The 22,471-nt window shown below is 25.1% G+C and overlaps 2 protein-coding genes across 2 annotated transcripts in view; both read right to left on the bottom strand.

Annotated features, from left to right (window-relative positions):
* Window positions 1-19,062, bottom strand: part of LOC111689011 (E3 ubiquitin-protein ligase Ubr3) — an 89,408-nt gene extending 70,346 nt beyond the window's left edge. The window contains exon 1 of the mRNA XM_046945868.1: window positions 16,730-19,062. Coding sequence (XP_046801824.1) covers window positions 16,730-17,432 — 703 coding nt within the window. The 5' untranslated portion in view covers window positions 17,433-19,062. The remainder of the gene's footprint in view (window positions 1-16,729) is intronic.
* A 2,537-nt stretch (window positions 19,063-21,599) lies between these two features.
* LOC111680112 (F-box/LRR-repeat protein 4) overlaps window positions 21,600-22,471 on the bottom strand; it is a 9,074-nt gene continuing 8,202 nt past the window's right edge. The window contains exons 6-9 of the mRNA XM_046947091.1: window positions 22,168-22,424; window positions 21,905-22,096; window positions 21,771-21,840; window positions 21,600-21,714 (exon numbers count right to left, since the gene is read on the bottom strand). Coding sequence (XP_046803047.1) covers window positions 21,646-21,714; window positions 21,771-21,840; window positions 21,905-22,096; window positions 22,168-22,424 — 588 coding nt within the window. The 3' untranslated portion in view covers window positions 21,600-21,645. The remainder of the gene's footprint in view (window positions 21,715-21,770; window positions 21,841-21,904; window positions 22,097-22,167; window positions 22,425-22,471) is intronic.

The following is a 22,471-nucleotide window of genomic DNA, read 5'->3' as shown; positions in this document are numbered from 1 at the left end:
GAAAATTTTCTATAAAAAGAAATTTATCGAAAATTTTCTATAAAAAAGAAAATTTATCGAAAATTTTCTATAAAAAGAAAATTTATCGAAAATTTTCTATAAAAAAAATTTATCGAAAATTTTCTATAAAAAGAAAATTTATCGAAAATTTTCTATAAAAGAAAATTTATCGAAAATTTTCTATAAAAAGAAAATTTATCGAAAATTTTCTATAAAAGAAAATTTATCGAAAATTTTCTATAAAAAGAAAATTTATCGAAAATTTTCTATAAAAAGAAAATTTATCGAAAATTTTCTATAAAAAGAAAATTTATCGAAAATTTTCTATAAAAAGAAAATTTATCGAAAATTTTCTATAAAAAGAAAATTTATCGAAAATTTTCTATAAAAAGAAAATTTATCGAAAATTTTCTATAAAAAGAAAATTTTCGATAAATTTTCTTTTTATAGAAAATTTTCGATAAATTTTCTTTTTATAGAAAATTTTCGATAAATTTTCTTTTTATAGAAAATTTTCGATAAATTTTCTTTTTATAGAAAATTTTCGATAAATTTTCTTTTTATAGAAAATTTTCTTTTTATAGAAAATTTTCGATAAATTTTCTTTTTATAGAAAATTTTCGATAAATTTTCTTTTTATAGAAAATTTTCGATAAATTTTCTTTTTATAGAAAATTTTCGATAAATTTTCTTTTTATAGAAAATTTTCGATAAATTTTCTTTTTATAGAAAATTTTCGATAAATTTTCTTTTTATAGAAAATTTTCGATAAATTTTCTTTTCATAGAAAATTTTCGATAAATTTTCTTTTTATAGAAAATTTTCGATAAATTTTCTTTTTATAGAAAAATTTTTTATTTTCGATAAATTTTCTTTTTATAGAAAATTTTCGATAAATTTTCTTTTTATAGAAAATTTTCGATAAATTTTCTTTTTATAGAAAATTTTCGATAAATTTTCTTTTTATAGAAAATTTTCGATAAATTTTTTTTTATAGAAAATTTTCGATAAATTTTCTTTTATAGAAAATTTTCGATAAATTTTCTTTTTATAGAAAATTTTCGATAAATTTTCTTTTTATAGAAAATTTTCGATAAATTTTCTTTTTATAGAAAATTTTCGATAAATTTTTTTTTATTAATTTATAGAAAAATTTTCGATAAATTTTCTTTTTATAGAAAATTTTCGATAAATTTTCTTTTTATAGAAAATTTTCGATAAATTTTCTTTTTATAGAAAATTTTCGATAAATTTTCTTTTTATAGAAAATTTTCGATAAATTTTCTTTTTATAGAAAATTTTCGATAAATTTTCTTTTTATAGAAAATTTTCGATAAATTTTCTTTTTATAGAAAATTTTCGATAAATTTTCTTTTTTATAGAAAATTTTCGATAAATTTTCTTTTTATAGAAAATTTTCGATAAATTTTCTTTTTATAGAAAATTTTCGATAAATTTTCTTTTTATAGAAAATTTTCGATAAATTTTCTTTTTATAGAAAATTTTCGATAAATTTTCTTTTTATAGAAAATTTTCGATAAATTTTCTTTTTATAGAAAATTTTCGATAAATTTTCTTTTTATAGAAAATTTTCGATAAATTTTCTTTTTATAGAAAATTTTCTTTTTATAGAAAATTTTATAGAAACATTTTCGATAATTTTTCTTTTTATAGAAACATTTTCGATAAATTTTCTTTTTATAGAAACATTTTCCATAAATTATATTTTATAGAAACATTTTCGATGAATTTTCTTTTATAGAAACATTTTTGATAAGTTTTTTTTATAGAAATATTATCGATAAGTTTTATTTTTATAGAAAATTTTCGATAAATTTTCTTTTTATAGAAAATTTTCGATAAATTTTCTTTTTATAGAAAATTTTCGATAAATTTTCTTTTTATAGAAAATTTTCGATAAATTTTCTTTTTATAGAAAATTTTCGATAAATTTTCTTTTTATAGAAAATTTTCGATAAATTTTCTTTTTATAGAAAATTTTCGATAAATTTTCTTTTTATAGAAAATTTTCTTTTTATAGAAAATTTTCGATAAATTTTCTTTTTATAGAAAATTTTCGATAAATTTTCTTTTTATAGAAAATTTTCGATAAATTTTCTTTTTATAGAAAATTTTCGATAAATTTTCTTTTTATAGAAAATTTTCGATAAATTTTCTTTTTATAGAAAATTTTCGATAAATTTTCTTTTTATAGAAAATTTTCGATAAATTTTCTTTTATAGAAAATTTTCGATAAATTTTCTTTTTATAGAAAATTTTCGATAAATTTTCTTTTTATAGAAAATTTTCGATAAATTTTCTTTATATAGAAAATTTTCGATAAATTTTCTTTTTATAGAAAATTTTCGATAAATTTTCTTTTTATAGAAAATTTTCGATAAATTTTTTTTTTATAGAAAATTTTCTTTTTATAGAAAATTTTCGATAAATTTTCTTTTTATAGAAAATTTTCGATAAATTTTCTTTTTATAAAAATTTTCGATAAATTTTCTTTTTATAGAAAATTTTCGATAAATTTTCTTTTCATAGAAAATTTTCGATAAATTTTCTTTTATAGAAAATTTTCGATAAATTTTCTTTTTATAGAAAATTTTCGATAAATTTTCTTTTTATAGAAAATTTTCGATAAATTTTCTTTTTTATAGAAAATTTTCGATAATCTTTTTAGAAAATTTAATTTTTATAGAAAATTTTCGATAAATTTTCTTTTTATAGAAAATTTTCGATAAATTTTCTTTTTATAGAAAATTTTCGATAAATTTTCTTTTTTATAGAAAATTTTCGATAAATTTTCTTTTTATAGAAAATTTTCGATAAATTTTCTTTTTATAGAAAATTTTCGATAAATTTTCTTTTTATAGAAAATTTTCGATAAATTTTCTTTTTATAGAAAATTTTCGATAAATTTTCTTTTTATAGAAAATTTTCGATAAATTTTCTTTTTATAGAAAATTTTCGATAAATTTTCTTTTTATAGAAAATTTTCGATAAATTTTCTTTTTATAGAAAATTTTCGATAAATTTTCTTTTTATAGAAAATTTTCGATAAATTTTCTTTTTATAGAAAATTTTCGATAAATTTTCTTTTTATAGAAAATTTTCGATAAATTTTCTTTTTATAGAAAATTTTCGATAAATTTTCTTTTTATAGAAAATTTTCGATAAATTTTCTTTTTATAGAAAATTTTCGATAAATTTTCTTTTTATAGAAAATTTTCGATAAATTTTCTTTTTATAGAAAATTTTCGATAAATTTTCTTTTTATAGAAAATTTTCGATAAATTTTCTTTTTATAGAAAATTTTCGATAAATTTTCTTTTTATAGAAAATTTTCGATAAATTTTCTTTTTATAGAAAATTTTCGATAAATTTTCTTTTTATAGAAAATTTTCTTTTTATAGAAAATTTTCGATAAATTTTCTTTTTATAGAAAATTTTCGATAAATTTTCTTTTTATAGAAAATTTTCGATAAATTTTCTTTTTATAGAAAATTTTCGATAAATTTTCTTTTTATAGAAAATTTTCGATAAATTTTCTTTTTATAGAAAATTTTCGATAAATTTTCTTTTTATAGAAAATTTTCGATAAATTTTCTTTTTATAGAAAATTTTCGATAAATTTTCTTTTTATAGAAAATTTTCGATAAATTTTCTTTTTATAGAAAATTTTCGATAAATTTTCTTTTTATAGAAAATTTTCGATAAATTTTCTTTTTATAGAAAATTTTCGATAAATTTTCTTTTTATAGAAAATTTTCGATAAATTTTCTTTTTATAGAAAATTTTCGATAAATTTTCTTTTTATAGAAAATTTTCGATAAATTTTCTTTTTATAGAAAATTTTCGATAAATTTTCTTTTTATAGAAAATTTTCGATAAATTTTCTTTTTATAGAAAATTTTCGATAAATTTTCTTTTTATAGAAAATTTTCGATAAATTTTCTTTTTATAGAAAATTTTCGATAAATTTTCTTTTTATAGAAAATTTTCGATAAATTTTCTTTTTATAGAAAATTTTCGATAAATTTTCTTTTTATAGAAAATTTTCGATAAATTTTCTTTTTATAGAAAATTTTCGATAAATTTTCTTTTTATAGAAAATTTTCGATAAATTTTCTTTTTATAGAAAATTTTCGATAAATTTTCTTTTTATAGAAAATTTTCGATAAATTTTCTTTTTATAGAAAATTTTCGATAAATTTTCTTTTTATAGAAAATTTTCGATAAATTTTCTTTTTATAGAAAATTTTCGATAAATTTTCTTTTTATAGAAAATTTTCGATAAATTTTCTTTTTATAGAAAATTTTCGATAAATTTTCTTTTTATAGAAAATTTTCTTTTTATAGAAAATTTTATAGAAACATTTTCGATAATTTTTCTTTTTATAGAAACATTTTCGATAAATTTTCTTTTTATAGAAACATTTTCCATAAATTATATTTTATAGAAACATTTTCGATGAATTTTCTTTTATAGAAACATTTTTGATAAGTTTTTTTTATAGAAATATTATCGATAAGTTTTTTTTATAGAAATATTATCGATAAGTTTTATTTTTATAGAAAATTCTTGATAAATTTTCTTTTGGTAGAAAATTTTCGATAAATTTTCTTTTGATAGAAAGTTTTCGATAAATTTTCTTTTGATAGAAAATTTTCGATAAATTTTCTTTTGGTAGAAAATTTTCGATAAATTTTCTTTTGATAGAAAAATTTACGATAAATTTTCTTTTGATAGAAAAAAAATCGATAAATTATCTTTTTATAGAAATTTTTCGATAAATTCCTTTTAGTCAATTATGAATTCTTAATAAAAACAATTATGAATGTATAGTCGGGCATAGCCGACTATATGAAACCATACACCAGTATGAGTATGTTAAAAATTTAGATTACTTTTTAAAAATAAAGCATTTAATTTGTTTTTTTACCTTAATTCCGAAATATTTTTACTTATTATTGACAAAAAAAATATAAACTTTTGACAAGAGGGATCATATGGTGGTAAGGGTGAATAGGGGGCTACCTTATAAATTTTGTTAACTTAATTACATAAAACGTTATTTATGTAAAATATCATAGCGTAATAAGTGCTTTTAAGAGAATTTAGACATTTATTTTCTGAAGGGGAGTTTGTATGGAGTCATGGGGTGAAATCAGACCCGATCATTACAAAGTGCTTATTAAGTGCTTAGCGGAGAAATAGACCGATTTTAACCTTGGGTCGAAATTTCATCAGCACAAGCTTACATGGACACACAAACGGATGGATGGACAGACGGACATAGAAAGTGATTTTGAGCCGATTGCTGTACTTTAAGGTAAGTGTAGGACTAATATTTTTGAGTGTTACAAACATTGGCACAAATGCATAATACCCTCCCCTCTATGGTGGTGTAGGGTATAAAAATCACAAATTCCCCTTTAATAATTTAAAACTGTGAGTTGCATGTTAATTAGCAAACAATTTACGAAAAAATGGCACACGACTAAACAGAAAAAATCGGTATAGAAATGAGAATGACTTTAATAATGTAAAATAAATTAATAAAAACAAAACTAATAAACTTTTCATAAATAAAAAAATTAATAATAAATACACATGGAAACAAACAAATAAAAACAAACAACAGCAACAAGAAATTAAAATAAAATCATATAAAAGAAGAGAGAAACAAGTTACAAAACGAGAACATGAGTGAGAAACGTTTTACTTTGTTTCACAAATTAGCCTGGTGATGGTGCTGATGATGATGATGATGACTGTGGGCTAAAAGCAAAAGAAGAGCGGAAGAGTTTGGACGGGATTGGCTGGCAATCAGGTTGAGTGTTTGTGCGTATTTTGTGGGTTGCTTAGCTGTAGATGATGTTGACTGCTTATTTAGAGTTTTAACTCTGCTCAGCTGTAAATTCAACAGGAAGTTCTTAGTTAGCTCATAACTCTATTCTATTCAGTTCATATTTTATTTTTCCTTTTCTATACAAACAAAAAAAAATAAAGAAATGTTGTTTGTGTGTTTATTTTATTTCTCTTCTTGTTGTGTAAGTGAAAAACTTTAAGTAGGACGATTATTGTAACAACACGTGCGTTTTGCTGTTTTTGCCCCTTTTATGTTGCGAGTGTCTGTTTTAGTTTCTGTTCGTATACATCGTTCTGTAAGTTTCGTTCTGTATTTTATTTTGTATTTTTATTTTATATCTATTTTTATGCCATGATGGCATTTTAACTGCAAAAACTTCATAATATTCTTTTAGAATATTAAATTTGTTGTTGTTTTTGTTGTTATTTACTTTTTTTTTTTTGCTAACTGAACATTACAATATTATGAGTCTTGTGCGAACGTTTGGTAGCGAACGATTTTATTTTTTTCAACTACAACAAAATGAGGTTAAATATGTATAAGTTTAGAAAATAAAATTAATGAGAAAAAAAAATTTACAGGATAAACAAAAGGATAGAGAAATTATAAAACAATTTTTAATTAAAATTACGACAAAAGCACAAGATAAATTTTATTCACCATGTCCTTTATAGAGTCAAAAACAGAAATGTGTTTTTTCCGGGTTAACTTTGTACTGTAGTTTATGGATGAATAAAATAAATTAGCTTCACTTATAGAATATACTTAGAAATATGAAGTTTATTTTACAGAAACTCATAAAAACCGCGAAGTGGTTTAAGAATAAAAATTTTCGTTTAATAATGTACATCGTAAATTTTATTTCAAAAACATTCTTTAATTAAATGTTTTTCTAATGGGTAATTTATCGATATATTATTATACCTACACCACTGTTGAAAATTCTTTAATAAAAGAAACTTTATCGATTATAATCGAATATAATGCGTTTGTGCTGATGTTTGTAACACTTTAAAATTACTGATCATACACATTCTTTAAAATATACTGATCATATTAGAATCACTTTCTGAGTCGATTTGTTATGTCTGTCTGTCTGTCTGTCTGCCTGTATGTCCATGTAAAGCTTGAGCGCAGCTACAGCTCGCAATTTTCAATATAATTAGATTAAACATACTCTTCTTTCGGAATTCCAAAAACAAACGCTATTGAAAACGATTGAATTAAAGTCGAGGGTTTTACGTGAGTATCTGACATGATGCCCTACCCCACGGTAGTCTTCTTTATCCACTGGGTAGACTTGGCAACGTTCTACCATCATCCCTTTATCCTTCAATGAAGAACTCAGGTGTCAATTTTTGTACATTGGATTTGACCGGTCAATGTACAAGCACTTTGCTGAAGTACTCGAGCTATCTAATCTTTGACCATTGGATGACCTCTGTTGATTCAGCAACAGCACCTAGAGATGTTACCGGTGGACCGAAGTACGAATTCATCAAATAAGCCGAAGACATTGTTTTTACTCACAGGGATACACTGTGGTAATTCTGATATTAACAGAGTATACTCTAAACATATCTGGACAAGGGAAGAAAATTCATTTCTTCCATCATCATACACCCCAGCACACATCTCATTCATACGACACATTCATAAGAGAAAACCATACGACACATTCATTATAGGTCCCGTACCATATACAATTAATACCAACTCATTTCCAACGCTTAGTCCCACAGTCACTCCTCTGTGGGGTATCTGTTGTTTCGGCAACAGGCACCGAACTTATCCCGAAATATTGACTTTACCTTACATCAGTCTTTTAACCGCCACTTACTCTTTCCGCGAATTTGGGTTTAAACCATAGCCACTACGTGGATCCCGAAGGAACCTCAACCAACTAACCAGCCAGCACATAGTCCTGCGGGCAACTGGCCACCCTTAGTACCAGATTATGCGGTGCTCTGGTCTGACCTCTTTTCAATCTATGCAAGGACTAAGCCAGGCAGTAGACTGTTACCAATTTTTTAGTCCCGGCCAGACTTGAGGTATTGACCACCTCTTTATAGCCCGGGATTGCAATAACACAAAGATGGAGCCTTCACCAAGGTTACATGCCCCCGGGGGGTGAAAACGATTGAAATCGGTCCATTACAAAGATACAAGCCCAAGCGACAAAAACCGCGCCGCCGCCGACTTCTTTCGGCTTGAAAGCTAAGCCGGTATAAATGTAGCCGCTGAAAAAGATTGGAATCGCACATGTATTTCGGAAAATAATTTTACCAATTTAAACGGAGCTGCCAGAATTTTAAATTCTTATTGCAAATTAAAAAGAGTTGCCACACAATATTGTGCTAATATTAATATAGTAAAAACTATTTATAAATGTACATTTTCTGCAGAAAAAAAAAACTTATATTGAGACAGGTTTCTATATAACAAAAAATGTTTTTAAAGAGTTCAATAAAAATATCTAAAAAATTTTCATTAAAAATAGAAAAAATATTTGAAAAAATTTTCAAACAAATAACGAAAATTAATCGAAAAATTTTCTATTTAAAGAAATTGAATCAAAAATTATCTATTAAAAGGAAATTTTATTTAAATTTTTTTTAAATAAAGAAAATTTATCGAAACATTTTATAAAAAAGAAATTTAATTAAAAAAGTTTTGTAAAAAAAAAATTAATCTATAATTTTTGTATTAAAAAAACTAATCGAAAATTTTTCTAGAAAAAAATCCAAAAAAATTTCATTAAAAATAGAAAATTAATTGAAAAAATGTTTAAACGAAAAAGGAAAATTAATTGAAAAATGTTCTATTTAATGAAAATAATTCGCAGAATTATATATTAAAAGAATATTTATCGAAAAATGTTTTAAATAAAGAAATTTTATAAAACAATTTCTGTAAAAAGAAAATTAATAAAAAGAAATTTCTATAAAAGAATCAATATCAAAAAATTTTCTATAAAAAGATAATTTATCGAAAAATGTTCTATAAAAAAATGTAAAAAATTACTATTAAAAATATTAAATAAATTGAAAAGAAAAAATCAAACTAATAAGGCAAATGAATAAAAAAATATTCTATTTACAGAAAATTAATCGAAAAAAATTCTATTAAATTTAAAATTTTTTTATAAATTGAAAATTTATTGAAAATTAATTTTTTGTAAAATCCGAAAATAAAATCAAAATTTTTTTTATAAAACAGAAAATTTATCAAAAATTTTCTCTAAAAAGTGAAATTATCGAAAAATTTCTTTAAAATGTGAAAATCGATCGAAAATTTTCTGTAAAAAGTGAAAATAATAGAAATTTGTTGAAAGAATCTAAAAATTTATCAAAAAAGTTCAAAAAGAAATTTTATGGAAAAATAATTTATTAAAATAAAATTTATCGAAAAAAGTTTGGAAATTCTGTGCAAAAACCTAAAATTTATAAAAAATTGTCTAAAAACATAAAATTTTTCAGATATAAAGAAAAAAACAGAAAACTTATCAAAAATTCTCCATTAAAATTATAAAAAAATTTAATAGAACAAAAAATGTATGGAAAATGTTCTATAAAAAGTAAATTTTTGAAAATTTTCTATAAAATGTGAAAAACTATAGAAAACTTTTTGTAAAAAGAGAAAAATAATAGAAATTTGTTTAAAGAAACTACAAATTTATCAAAATTTCTCTACTAAAAGTGAAGTTAAATCGATAATTTTCTTTCAAAATCTATGTTTTTTTTACTTTCCTTAAATAAAAAAGTTATCGATAATTTACGTAAAGTAGTAACTTTTTTGAAAAATTTATATAAAAGTCAAAATTTAAACAAAATTGTCAAAAAATTTATTAATTTATCTAAAAATTCGCAAATTTGACAAAAAAAATCAATAAGTTTAAAATTCGTTTCAGATAGACATTTAATAAAATATTTGCTTTAAATAAAAATTTAAAAAAATTGCATTGAATAAAAAATTAATCGAAAACTTTTTTTATAAACCATAAATAAAAATTATTTCCTAAAATCCTTGCTCAAATTAAAATTAAAGAAAAAAAAAACAATTTCATTGGCAAATATTTTTAAATTAAATAATTTCCATTAATATCCTCGTATATAAATCAACAGCGTCAAATCGGCGACATTGTTTAGAGAAAAAAATAAAAGTCCAACACAAATTGGTTTATGTGTGCAACAAATGTCTAATATAAAAAAAATCAACAATTAACAACCGAAAAAAAACTAAACTATATACTACAGTTTTAAAGTGTTTGCACAGCAAAAAAAAAACAGTAAACGAGAGATTGTAGAGAACAAGCAACAACAAAAAAATGTTGAAAATTAAATGAAATTGAACTGAAAATCAACTCAGCGGAAACTTTGTTCAATTTCCGCTTGTGATCAGTTGCATTTTGGCTTTTTGTTTAAGGTTCATAAAAATCTGTTGTTGATATTTATCGTTTTGGCAAAGAAAATATTCAATGATTTATTTTACTTATGACTTCTTAAAGAAAAAAAATGAAGAAAAAAACACGCACGTTTAAAAATGAATTAAATTTTTATTATGCGTTTAAAATTGAAAATAAAATCAAATTAACACGCATTACAAATTGAAAAAAAACGAAGCATTAAATCTTATATGTATTTTTTATTTCATTGAAATTTTTTATATAAATGATTTGTTTTTAAATTTTCTATGTTTTTCACTTTCTTTGTTTTAATCAGTTTTATATATTGCATAGAAGCAAAAAATAAATTATATTGCAATTCTCTGCTTTTTCTCAGTTTTTTTTTTTTGTTAATTTATTGATAAGCATTTTTGGTTTGTTGTTAATTTTTATTGTTGTTTATTCAGGTATTTATTAAGTTTGCTGTTGCTACTTCAAGTTGTTTCTTGAATTATGTCATATTTCCAAATTTAATCGAATATTAAACAAAAAAGTGGAAGAATATTTCTTATTTATCTGTCTATCTATCTATCTATCTATCTATCTATCTATCTATCTATCTATCTATCTATCTATCTATCTATCTATCTATCTATCTATCTATCTATCTATCTATCTATCTATCTATCTATCTATCTATCTATCTATCTATCTATCTATCTATCCATCTATCTATCTATTTATATACTTATTTATTTATCTATCTATCTATCTATCTATTTATCTACCTATCTATCTTTATATCTATCTATAGATAGATCTTTTGACATAAGGATCTATTTATCTACCGACCTCGTCATTTCTAATATTGTAGGGAAAACTAAAGGATCCAGGGGTGTTTCTCTGTAGTTCGATTCGAAAGAAAAACATTTCGAATTGATATGTTAAATACATTCTGTTTCGAAAACTTTTTCTTTCGAATCAAAATATAGAGTAACCGCTCTGGATCCTTTAGTTTTATCCTAGAAAATGTTTTTTGCCCCAATAAGTCAAACCGCTTAACCTAATTCCCCTATTGACCAAATGACTTCAATTGTTCTTATTAAATAATTTATCACATTTACTGAAGCAAATAACAACAAAATTAAAATATAATTGTTCAAAAACTACAATTAGCTTCGTTCCAACATGTTTTTTATTCTATATTATCAAAAGCTTTTCAATCAAATTTGTTAGTGTATTTAAAAACATGTACTTTTAAGATTCATTAAATAGTTTTACAATTAACTATTTGCAAAAAAATAAATAAGGTCAATTGTTATAAATCTTTTAATTGATTATCAAATCATAGAAACCTATAATCTTCAATCAGATATAAATAAAATAAAACCTTAAATGATTCAACAAACATTTATAAATAAATTAAAGTAAATGCAATCATAAAGTTAGACATTTTATTAAAAATGGACATTAATTCATTCATACATTCGCATCGAAAATATTTTTTATTCATTCATTCAAAGTTACCGCAATGACGCTGTAGAGGACAATAATAATGGCAAACAATTAATGTATAACACCAACAACATTGAGTTGTGTATTGGTCAATAAACTCTATACAATGCTGACAAAAGAGAGTCTGAATGAAGAATCCCATCAGCAGCAAATGTAAATACAGCAGCAAATAAACAACAAAACGTCAATTGTTAACCAACATTTTGTGGTAAAAAGATATTGGACATATATGCATATGCATGTATATAGATGTAGACTTATTTAATATATTATTCATTTTTCTCTTATTTGTGTAAATTAAAGTTTTAAATAGAAAAATGTTTTGTTTATATTTAATTTAAATTTTCATCATAAATTATTTATAAATTTTTAATAAGAGAAATGTATTTATTTGCTAATATTATTAATACATTTTACTTAATAGATTTGTACACTCTATATTATAAATATGAAAAATTATTAAGATTTAGGGTGGGTTTCTTACTACTCCGTTAAACTAGGCTTAACTTGCTGTTAGATTAAACTCGGAACAAACATAGGCGGACTTTAACTGATGATTGTGTTTTTCAGTTATGGATTTAAGTTCAGTTAACATTGTTTGTATTGCCAAGTTTTCACTCAAAAATAATACTTTTGTAGTATGAAAAATTTTGAAAAAATGTTAAATAAACATTTAAAACATTAATAAATAAAACAGTTCAGAAAATTGCAATTTACTTAAGATATCGAGTTTTTGTTCTTTCAAAATTGTTGTTTTATTGTTTTCTTAATTGTGTTTTCTCACTTATAACTTAAGCTTAATTGGCCAATAATACTCAATTAAACTAAGATAATAAGTTACGTTACTGTTTACTGAAAAACACAAAACATATATTAAACTAGGTTTAAACAAAAAATGTAGATTATCTGAAAAACTTGCCCTTAATGTTTTAAAATCTTAAGATATGCTTGAAACAAAATTGAAAGTTTCTAACGCTTATATTCTGAAACTGCAGTGGTTAGTAGGGTTCTTTAAATCGACTTTCGAATAAGTCCAACAATCGACTTTTTATCGAAAAAAAGTCGAAAAGTCGAGGTCGACTATTTTGATCCAAAAAAATCGAAAAGTCAACGTTGTAAATAAAAGTAGAAAAGTCTGAAAGGAAAAAAATTGAAAAGTGGAAAAAAGTCGAAAAGGGTCGAAAAGGCTGAAAAAGTCGAAAAGTCGGAAAAAGTCGAAAACAGTCGAAAATTCGAAAAAATCGTAAAAAGTTTAAAAAATTCCAATAAGCCGGAAAAAGTAGAAAAGATTTGGTAGCACCCATCGAAATATTTGCTTAAAATTTCACTAGAAAAATCACCAGAAATCATCGAGTAAAGTGCTTACAATTCTACTAAAAAAAGTACTTATTTTTGTTTGTTTGATGTTCCAAGAGACAATGTTGTTTGGTTGAAAATAAGTTGCTTTGTTAGTAGAGTTACACATTTTTAAAATATTTAAAAAAAAAAATAAAAAGTCGACACAGACTGGGATTGATCTCTACCCAAATTTTCTTTCTTTTGGAAGAAATATGAATATGAAAAACCCTAAAAAAGACCTTTTTTTTATTCTTTGCTCCAGCTCGCCAAATATTGACTCCAACACAGAGAAAAAAGTCAAAAACTCTAAAATAATCGGAAAAACGTGAAAACAGTCAAAAATAGTTGAAAATCGAAAAAGATCGAAAAGGTCGAAAAGTCAAAAATAGTCGAAAAATCGAAAATAGTGGAAAAATCTAAAAACTTCTAAAAAATCCGTTAATTCTAAAAAGTCGGAAAATCGAAAAAAGTCTACTATTTATACTAAAAGTCGACTTTTTTTAAATGAAAAAAGTCGAAAAGCCGAAAAATCGACTATAGCCGAAAAATCATCTATAGAATCCTAGTGGTTAGATTAAGAAAATTTATTCTTCATAAAATGGAGCTATAGAGATGAATGGAAAGGGCCGATTCCAAAGTAGTTTCAACCTAGAAGATTTTGTGGTTTAATTTCCTAAAGAAAGAAATGGAACAGAATCTCTGTCTTCCTAAGACAGAGATAAATGGAAAGGGTCGATTCCAAAGTGGTTTCAACCTAGAAGATTTTCTGGTTTTATTCCCTAAAAAAAGAAATGTGAGAGAATCTCTAACTTCCTATAGAATATTATCAAAGTAAATCATTTTTTCCCTCATAAAAACTAGTAGATTGCAACGATTTAGTCTTGAAATATCTTTCGTTTCTTCATAAATATCTTTACCAGATGTGAAATTTCTTCTTTTTCAGAAGGTTTCGTATAAAATATTGATAAACATTTTAAGTCTACTCTATATCCTTAACAGAAAAAATTTAAATCCTAGTTGCACTTTTAGTACATTCATTAATCATTCAAAACAACATTAATCACCTTCCCGAAAAAAAATACAATTAAATATAATTTCATCAAAATTTTTAAACAAATATGCAAAATTACTAATTTCAATTTAAATATTTATTTTTTTCACTTTTTTTTTTTTTTTTTTTTGACTTGCAATTACAAACGTACGAAAATATGTATTTCTAGCCAGGGCATTGACTCAAATCTGTCGAGTATAATGTTTTATTAATATGCTGACGTCATCGTTAATAAAGTGAAATTCAAACATTAACAATTTATTTATTTTTCTGTGTTTATTTGTTTGTGCTTTTCTACACTTTTTACAGATTAGTTGTAATTTTCTTTACAGTATGTGATATTGTTGCCTCATTTGATTTTTATTTGTTGCTTTTAATTTGTTGTTGTATTGTATTTTCTTATTGTAATTGTTTCTATTGCATTTTTTTGTGTAGGCTTGTATTTTATGGCCAAATGCCAAGTGCAACAATAATAATGACAAAAACAAATAGAAAAATAAAAACAAAAACAATTTCATTGACAAAAATGAAATGCAAAGAAAAAATACAAATATAACATCATGTTATTACTTGTAAAAATAAGTATTAAAATTTGCCGAAATGTTAAAGTAAATACTTAATGTCTACTATATATGCAAGTGTTCTATAGGAAAGAATTGGGGTCTGTAACAAGAATTGCATTGTCTGGTGGAAGTCCTTGAAAAAGGATTAATATAAAAAGATACTCAATAAAGTTTAAAAAAGTGGCTGTTGTGACATTTAAAAGTACTCTACAAGCGGTCTTAGACATCATTTTGTACCTATCATCTATAGATTATTTTGTAGCAGATGTACCGGCTAGAAATCTACTAAGACTCTACAAGTCTTCGCTAGTTAAATCTTCGCCTGACAATCATACAAAAATTCTGTACGAAAAAGGTCTACTTGATAAGGGTTTTTCTTTTCACGGAATTACTGATTGTGATATTACATCCCTAGACTACGGCAAAACATCTTTTGTTAGCATTCCCAACTAGATATGATTGGTTTGTATCCAATAGACTGTTTGGTTACGGGCACAGTTGCCGGTTTCTATATCGCTGATATCAACATAAAACGTCCTTTTAGACTACCTGACGAATATAGTGTATTTCATGCAGAGAATGCAACGGAAGTGATAAGGAATCATATCGATTTGGGGCCTGTTATTATTATTTAAGTTAATTGTCAAACTACTCTCAGAGGATTGGCTTGTATCAATGTACATTTGCGCCAGATTGTAGAAAAGCTCTTGAGGCAGTTTGTGACAGTTTGCCATTAGCTGCGTAGTTTACTGCTACTGACCGGCCGATTGTTTACTAAAAAGGTTTCTTTATCTTTATACTGCCTCCTAGAACCTGATTATCATGTTTCTACTTTGCATTTGTTGTTGTAACAGGTTGGCTGTAACAGCTATTGCTGTTGGTAATCTTCGGCCGATTGAGAATCGGGTCGATCTGTAGCGGAGATCCAAATGTCGTGGGAACGACATTGCCTTTTTGTGCAGACTGCAGGAGAACACCAAGCTGTAAACATCACATAGGTAAATGTTTATTAAACCTCAAAGTTCATCACTACTATAGCGCTTATCCGATATCAAAGTGAGATATCGTAATGAAATATTATATGTATACCGTCCGGGGATGTTGGAAAATTAGAAAAAATCCAACTAAACACTACAAATAACTTTCGTTCACACATCTAGTTAACTACTCATCATTTTAGTAATATTGGAGAAATTTCCATAAGAACCGTACATTGACATGTTCGATCTTGATTAAAGCCGTGGCAAACTAGTATGTTGATGACGGTTAATTCTGTTGTGAGGCTGTGTTTTAGACGGAACCCATGTTGATAATGTACTGCATGTAGATTTTGTTGTAACAATGGGTGGCAGGAGGAGGGCGATTGTTCTGTACGATACTTAGGTTTAGATATTGTCCTATATTCCTAGCAAAGGAACATTTTAATTTTTAAATCTATGACTGTACTTTAACACCGACACATCCCTGAAAGATTCTTTGACTGGTACTATTGATATAAACATCCGCTATTTTCATACGTACAAAAAAGTGTTCATCCTGTATTTCATAGGTATTACCTTTTAGAACTTCATACAAAACTTTTTTCTACCCAATAATCAGAGATGTGATTTATTTGAAATATCCATCATTACTAATGATGGACTTCTAATGCTTTAGCATTGTTTCAAATGTTTAGAAAAGGTGAATATGAATACGACAGATAAATGAATAAATATTCATTTATCTGTTTTCTCTTAAATCAAAGCTTTCAATTATGTTCAATTAAAAAAAACATTTACTAAGAACTTTTATTAAATTTCAAATTTCTGTTTATCTCAAAATATATATTTTTTTCGATAAAAGTAAATATCACAAATATTACTATATTCTTAAGGCCCCATCGAATTTTTCTTTAACAATTTTGTTTCTACTCAAAAGTTTGTCCTTTTTCAAATGACAGGTTTAATTAATAAAATCCATTATGTATATAGTAATTTAATAAAATTTATCAACTTACCAATTTTCACAAAATCGCTTATAGTACGACCACCAGCAATGAGCCAACGTATCCATGATATATTATCGGGATTATCGATAGGTGTGCTGGGATTAAAAAATCTATCCATAATGTAATTCAAATCGGGTGTAGGGCCACCACTGCAGCATTCGGCCACTATGAGAGCAGCCACTTCTTTGCGTGTACGGGAACAAAAAGAGGAGGTATCAAAACAATAGCTAGGCACTGCACCACCACCACCACTACTGCTAGCTGCTGCTGCTCCCTCGGCGCTATTAGCCGAAGAGGAGGAAATAACTGAAATTAAAGCATTTGCTCGTGAAGAAGTGGAAGGACCAACATAAGATTGTGCCATAATAGAATCCATAACTTCATCTCTATCCCAAGGACCATTATGGAGATCTTCACTTAAATTAAGTAGCGCAGGAGCATGTGTATTGTCGTGAGTAGTGTTGGCGGCCGACATATTGCCTGCTGCTTGTTGTGTTTGTTGTTGTTGTTGTTCGGCTTGTTGCGGTGATAAATTTATAATTTCAATATCTTCATTGTCATCACGTGGTAAAGGTGCACCATCTGTGGTCACCGTTACTTCTATGGTGTCGAGTAAATCATCGTCATCATCAAAATCTTCTTCGTGAGGTTCTTCCTCGCCAGCACTTATAATAGCTCGATTGTTGTCCAAATTATTGTCATCTTCATCCATTTTGTTGAAATTATAATTGTTTTGGTTGTAGTGCGCTCGGTTTGTTGTTAAAAAGAAAATCAAGTTTAAATGACGTTTATTTTTGACAGGTTTGTTGCTATTGCTATTTCTATTTTTATTTTATTTTTTTATTTATTATTGTTGTTATTAGTTAGTTAGCAAACGGCAGTATATTTTTCTTGTTGTTGTTGTGGTAGCTGCTTTGATAATTTTGTTGCTGCTTTGCAATGTTATTTTGTAGTGGTTGTTGTTGTTGTTGCTGTTGTTGTGTATGAAGGTGACGGTTAACGTCGACGTCTACACTAACGTCAAATAATTTTAGTTTTGTGTGCTGTAGTTGTTATTGTTGTTGTTTTTTTTTTGGTTTAGCAGTTTTAGAACAAGTTTTAATATGATTTAGTAATTTTTTTAGTCGAAACAAATCAACACATCACAAAATATAAAGATTTTAATAATTAAACGAAGCAATGCACTAATGAAATTCATTCGTTATTTATGGAAATATTAAAAAAGGCGTGTTCCCAGAAATGTGTAAAAGAAATGACAAATTTAACCAAAACTGGCCACGGCCTTTTACACAAGAACTTAGCTTTAATTTGAGAATTAAAATATTTTTATTTATAATTTGCTTCTTAAATTAAAACATTCTTTTCATGTTACAATTTTCTTTGCTAAAAAGGAAACACTCTTACGCACTGCAACTATGAGCCGTTCGTTTATTTTATTGAATTTTAATTTTTATTTTTTTGCAAATTTGGCAACGAACAAACAAAAGAATTATTCTTTCTATTTGTTCTATTTCTATAACTCCACTTCTGATTTTTTTTCTGATATTTCTTTAATTTTTTTTTGCACTTCTTCGCTCGTTTTTTTTCTTATTTCTGCTATTTGGCTCACTCAATTGACTCTTTTTTTTCTTTCTCTAAATTTTTGCTTCTTCACTTCAATTTGTTTTATACCAAATTTAGTTAAAAAAAAACTGTTTTAATTTTTTTCTGCTTTTATTCGTGTATTACCACGTTTCGGTTTTTTCACTAGTTTTTCATTTATTTGCTATTGATTTTTAGTTTTTATTATTGTTAAACACACTTTATTCAAGTTATTTCTATTTATTCCCGTTCAATAGCTGTTTTTGCATAAAAATTTATTGAAATTGCAACGCATTTCTGTGAAATTCCTCAAACGACTTGTCTTAAAGAGAAAAGGTAGGACAAACGAAGTCAGCAGAATAAAAAAAAAATTGGGATATTGTACATTTGAAATGTCATTCGTACGTCGGCCTTGCAGGGTTGTATTGTTTTAGTAGTAGATATAAATAAGAGGGTAAAAAACTGTGATTTTTGTGGGAACTTTTTTGTTGAAAAGAACTTTGGACTTTTTTTATTAAAAATTATCAAATATGAATTTCAGCAAATCAAGCTGACTTGCACAAAAATGGAAAACTATTTGTCTGCTCTATTCAGAAATCTCTATTGCTATAGAATTGGACATGTCTCAGCTATTATGGCTATCTATCGAAAGATCTTTGAAAAATCATATTATGTAATTGTTATCATTAATCTAACATTTGTTAGACCTCGTCCGCACTAGGAAACTTTTGTTGAGAAACTTTTTCCTAATTCTCTTTTGAAGTTTCCTTAATGTCCACACATAGAAACTTTTGTTTCAGAAACTACGTATTAATTGCATTGATTTGTTGTTGTACGAATGAGAAGAATAACAAAACAAGTTTCCGAGTACGAGAAACTCCGTACCGCTAGAGAGATGAATGATATTCTCTCTCACTCAAAATCAAAAGTTTCCCAAAAAAGTTTCCTAGTGTGGACCGGCAGTTTCTAATTTAAGAGCCAAATAGACTACACAAGTGGCTTGAGAAACTTATCAGTATTTAACGTTTGTTCAAGCCTCTTGAGAGGGTGTTTTACAATGAAACAATTTTGATTTTGACCGATTGATTTGTTAATCTGAATTTGAATCTGTTTGTATTATTTTTTTCACAAAATTTACATTTTGAAGGGAAATTTACATCAGCATCTTTGCAAGTCCACAAAAACGAGAAAAAATCAGTGATTGTAAGAGCTTGTTGGAATGAAAAAAAGTATGTTTGTCAAGCCGCTTGTTTAGTCTATTTGTCCCTTTAGACTTTTTTCAAAAGCATCTATATAACTATATTTTATATGTATCTAAATATAATGACATCATTTTGGGTTTTGATATGATATATGTATGTATGTTTAAAATTCCTATTCTATAAAATAAAGACGTCATGTAGGTTTAAATAAATCAATTCTATCCGATATGGTAAATATGGGTATCAATCGAAAGCTCTCGGAAAATCTTTTCAAATTATATTTATCATAATAGATATCATAAATTCATTATGAATTGAATATATTTTCCAAAATACCATTATCTCAAAAAAGAAGAAAAACGGTACATTATATCAATAAAAATTTTATAAACAAAATATTGGGCTTTCTATGATAAATGTTTGAGAGACCTAACCCTTGAAATATGTATTAAGTATTTGGGGTATGTCCAACAATGTTTAAAAACTTTGGAAGCGATAGTTAGTGGACTGAAAAGTAGTTTTTCATATCCATACTGAGAAGAAAAATGACGAATGAAAATAATTGAAATATAAGCTATATTTTAATGACTGATTTGGTATTTTTTCTCCTCTTTCTATTATAAATGGACTGATTTTGATATTAAAAAAATAACTTCTTAAAACTTTTCTAAGATTTATTTTAAATTTACTGGGGTTCTTCAGAAAATTTATTTCAAGATCAAGAAAAACTTGGAAATTCTGCTAAATATGTATAAGAATGCGAAAAATTCTCACAAAAGTAAAGGGTATAAAAACTAACCTTCATCATTTAAAGAACATGGCCCCATATAACTATAAACAAATTCAGCTTATAAACTTACTAAAGAAATAATAAAAAGTGTGTTTGAGGCAACGAAAGATATAATTATAAAAAATATATAAATGTATGTATATACAAATATGTGAACTCATTAAGGCACATAAAATCAATCACCATTTATCGCGTACATTCATAAATAACACATTTTAGGGAATTTGGAAAATTTTTTGATATACCAAGCATATTATATATCATTTAAAGAGATAACTGACAATTTTCTTTTTTTAATAAAATCATGTCATATTCCATGAAATTCTTAAAAACTCCCCCTTTTTGTAATATGAATACCCTGCAACACCTATAATTTACCATAATCCTACAGATTAAAAACTTTATTTCTGCAGGTAACATAAAGATAATCCCTCAAAACAACCACAAAGATTCCAAAACAAATTATTGTTATTTTAAAACTAAATTCGTATTGGTACTTTTTTTAAACCCCACAAAAGGCACCTATCGGCAAACACTCAATGAGCAACACTGTAAATTTGCAAAACAATAACAAAACTCGAAAAAAATTGTTTTGACATTTTGTTTTCTTCTCTGTTTTCACCTGTGTTTTTGAATTTTGCTTTTTTTCTCTCTCATTTTTTTGTTCTTAATTATATTTTTTTGAGTTCTTTTTTTAAGAAAATTTCACCGATAATCTTTTTGGTTGATTACACTTAATAATTTAACTTATATATTTTATTTATTTATTGCATAAACTTTATTTATTGTTAAGAATTTGTTTACTTGTATTTCTGTTAAGGAATTTATTTAAAACTTTTTATTGTTTATCCAATTTGTGTTGGGAAAAATAAGTGTTCTTCTTCGTACACGCAAAAAAACTGAACTGAAAGAATTTTTGTAACAAAATGTAATAGATTAACAGTTGTTAATGAAAAGAGAGGAATTGTAAAAGAGAGAAAATTTCCAATGAATAAATTGACACTGTTGCAAAAATGAGTAGTAGATTTAATGAAGAAAATTACCGTTATTTTTTGGATAATTAAAATCATATTATTCATTCATATTAATGAATAATATAAATGGAGAGACTTAGAGAAAGCATTGAAAATAACGGTTGTAAAATATTGGTAGTATATTTTAGCCATAACTACCGTAAAGATACTTCAAATTATTGTAAAGTTAAATAAAAAACATTTAATATTTTTATATTTCTTTTACTAACTACATACAATAACATTTTTTAAAGAAACTAAATTTATAGGTTATAAAGAAATTTCGTTACAAATGTATTTAACTAATATTTTATTTGAAAATTTTTGTTGGTAAAAATCTTATCTAAAATCGTTAGGTACATGACAACACTTGATATTCACTTTAAAATTTCGAGACCACATAGCAACCTAAAATTAAAACAATATTAAAATAATTAGGAATAAAAGTAAAAATTATAACTTACCTCATAATCCATAATATTATCGCAAAAACTTAGATCCATCAATTGTAATTTTTTGCATTTTTGTAAAATACTTAGATAGAAATTTATAAAAACACTATAATATATAACTTTTTAATTAAAATATATAAACTTACTCATAATATTTCTCTTTGGATATACCCAAAACACCCATTAGATCCAATTGCTCCAAGTTGGGACATAAATTTGCAATATATTCTAAATCACGATCGGTTAAACCACGAACAGCAGCTAAAAATAATTTCTTTAGTTTGGGACACTTCGTTAGGAATTCTTTTAAACTATCGCCCAAAGTAGCCTCACGTAAACTAGAGAATTTTTTAGTATTTTATAAAGAATATATAACAAGTAGGGATTTATAAAGTTCTAGCACACTCACCACCAACCAAAATCCACTTCTTCTAAATCATGACATTCCGATAAGGCAATTAGACCATGAGCTGATAGAAAATGTGCTTTCCATAAATCCAAGGATATTAATTGCTTATTATACTGGGAAATATGTAAAGCCACATCATCCATATTAACAGCCACATTGCAAAATGCTGAAAAATACAAAAATTGGCGGATATATTGACAGATAGATAGATAGATAGATAGATAGATAGATAGATAGATAGATAGATAGATAGATAGGTAGATAGATAGATAGATACATAGATAGATAGATAGATAGATAGATA

Source organism: Lucilia cuprina, chromosome 3 (assembly GCF_022045245.1).
Source record: "Lucilia cuprina isolate Lc7/37 chromosome 3, ASM2204524v1, whole genome shotgun sequence".
Taxonomy (NCBI): Eukaryota; Metazoa; Arthropoda; class Insecta; order Diptera; family Calliphoridae; genus Lucilia; species Lucilia cuprina.
The sequence above is the reverse complement of the archived record's forward strand: the minus strand, read 5'-3'. Positions and strand labels throughout refer to the sequence as shown.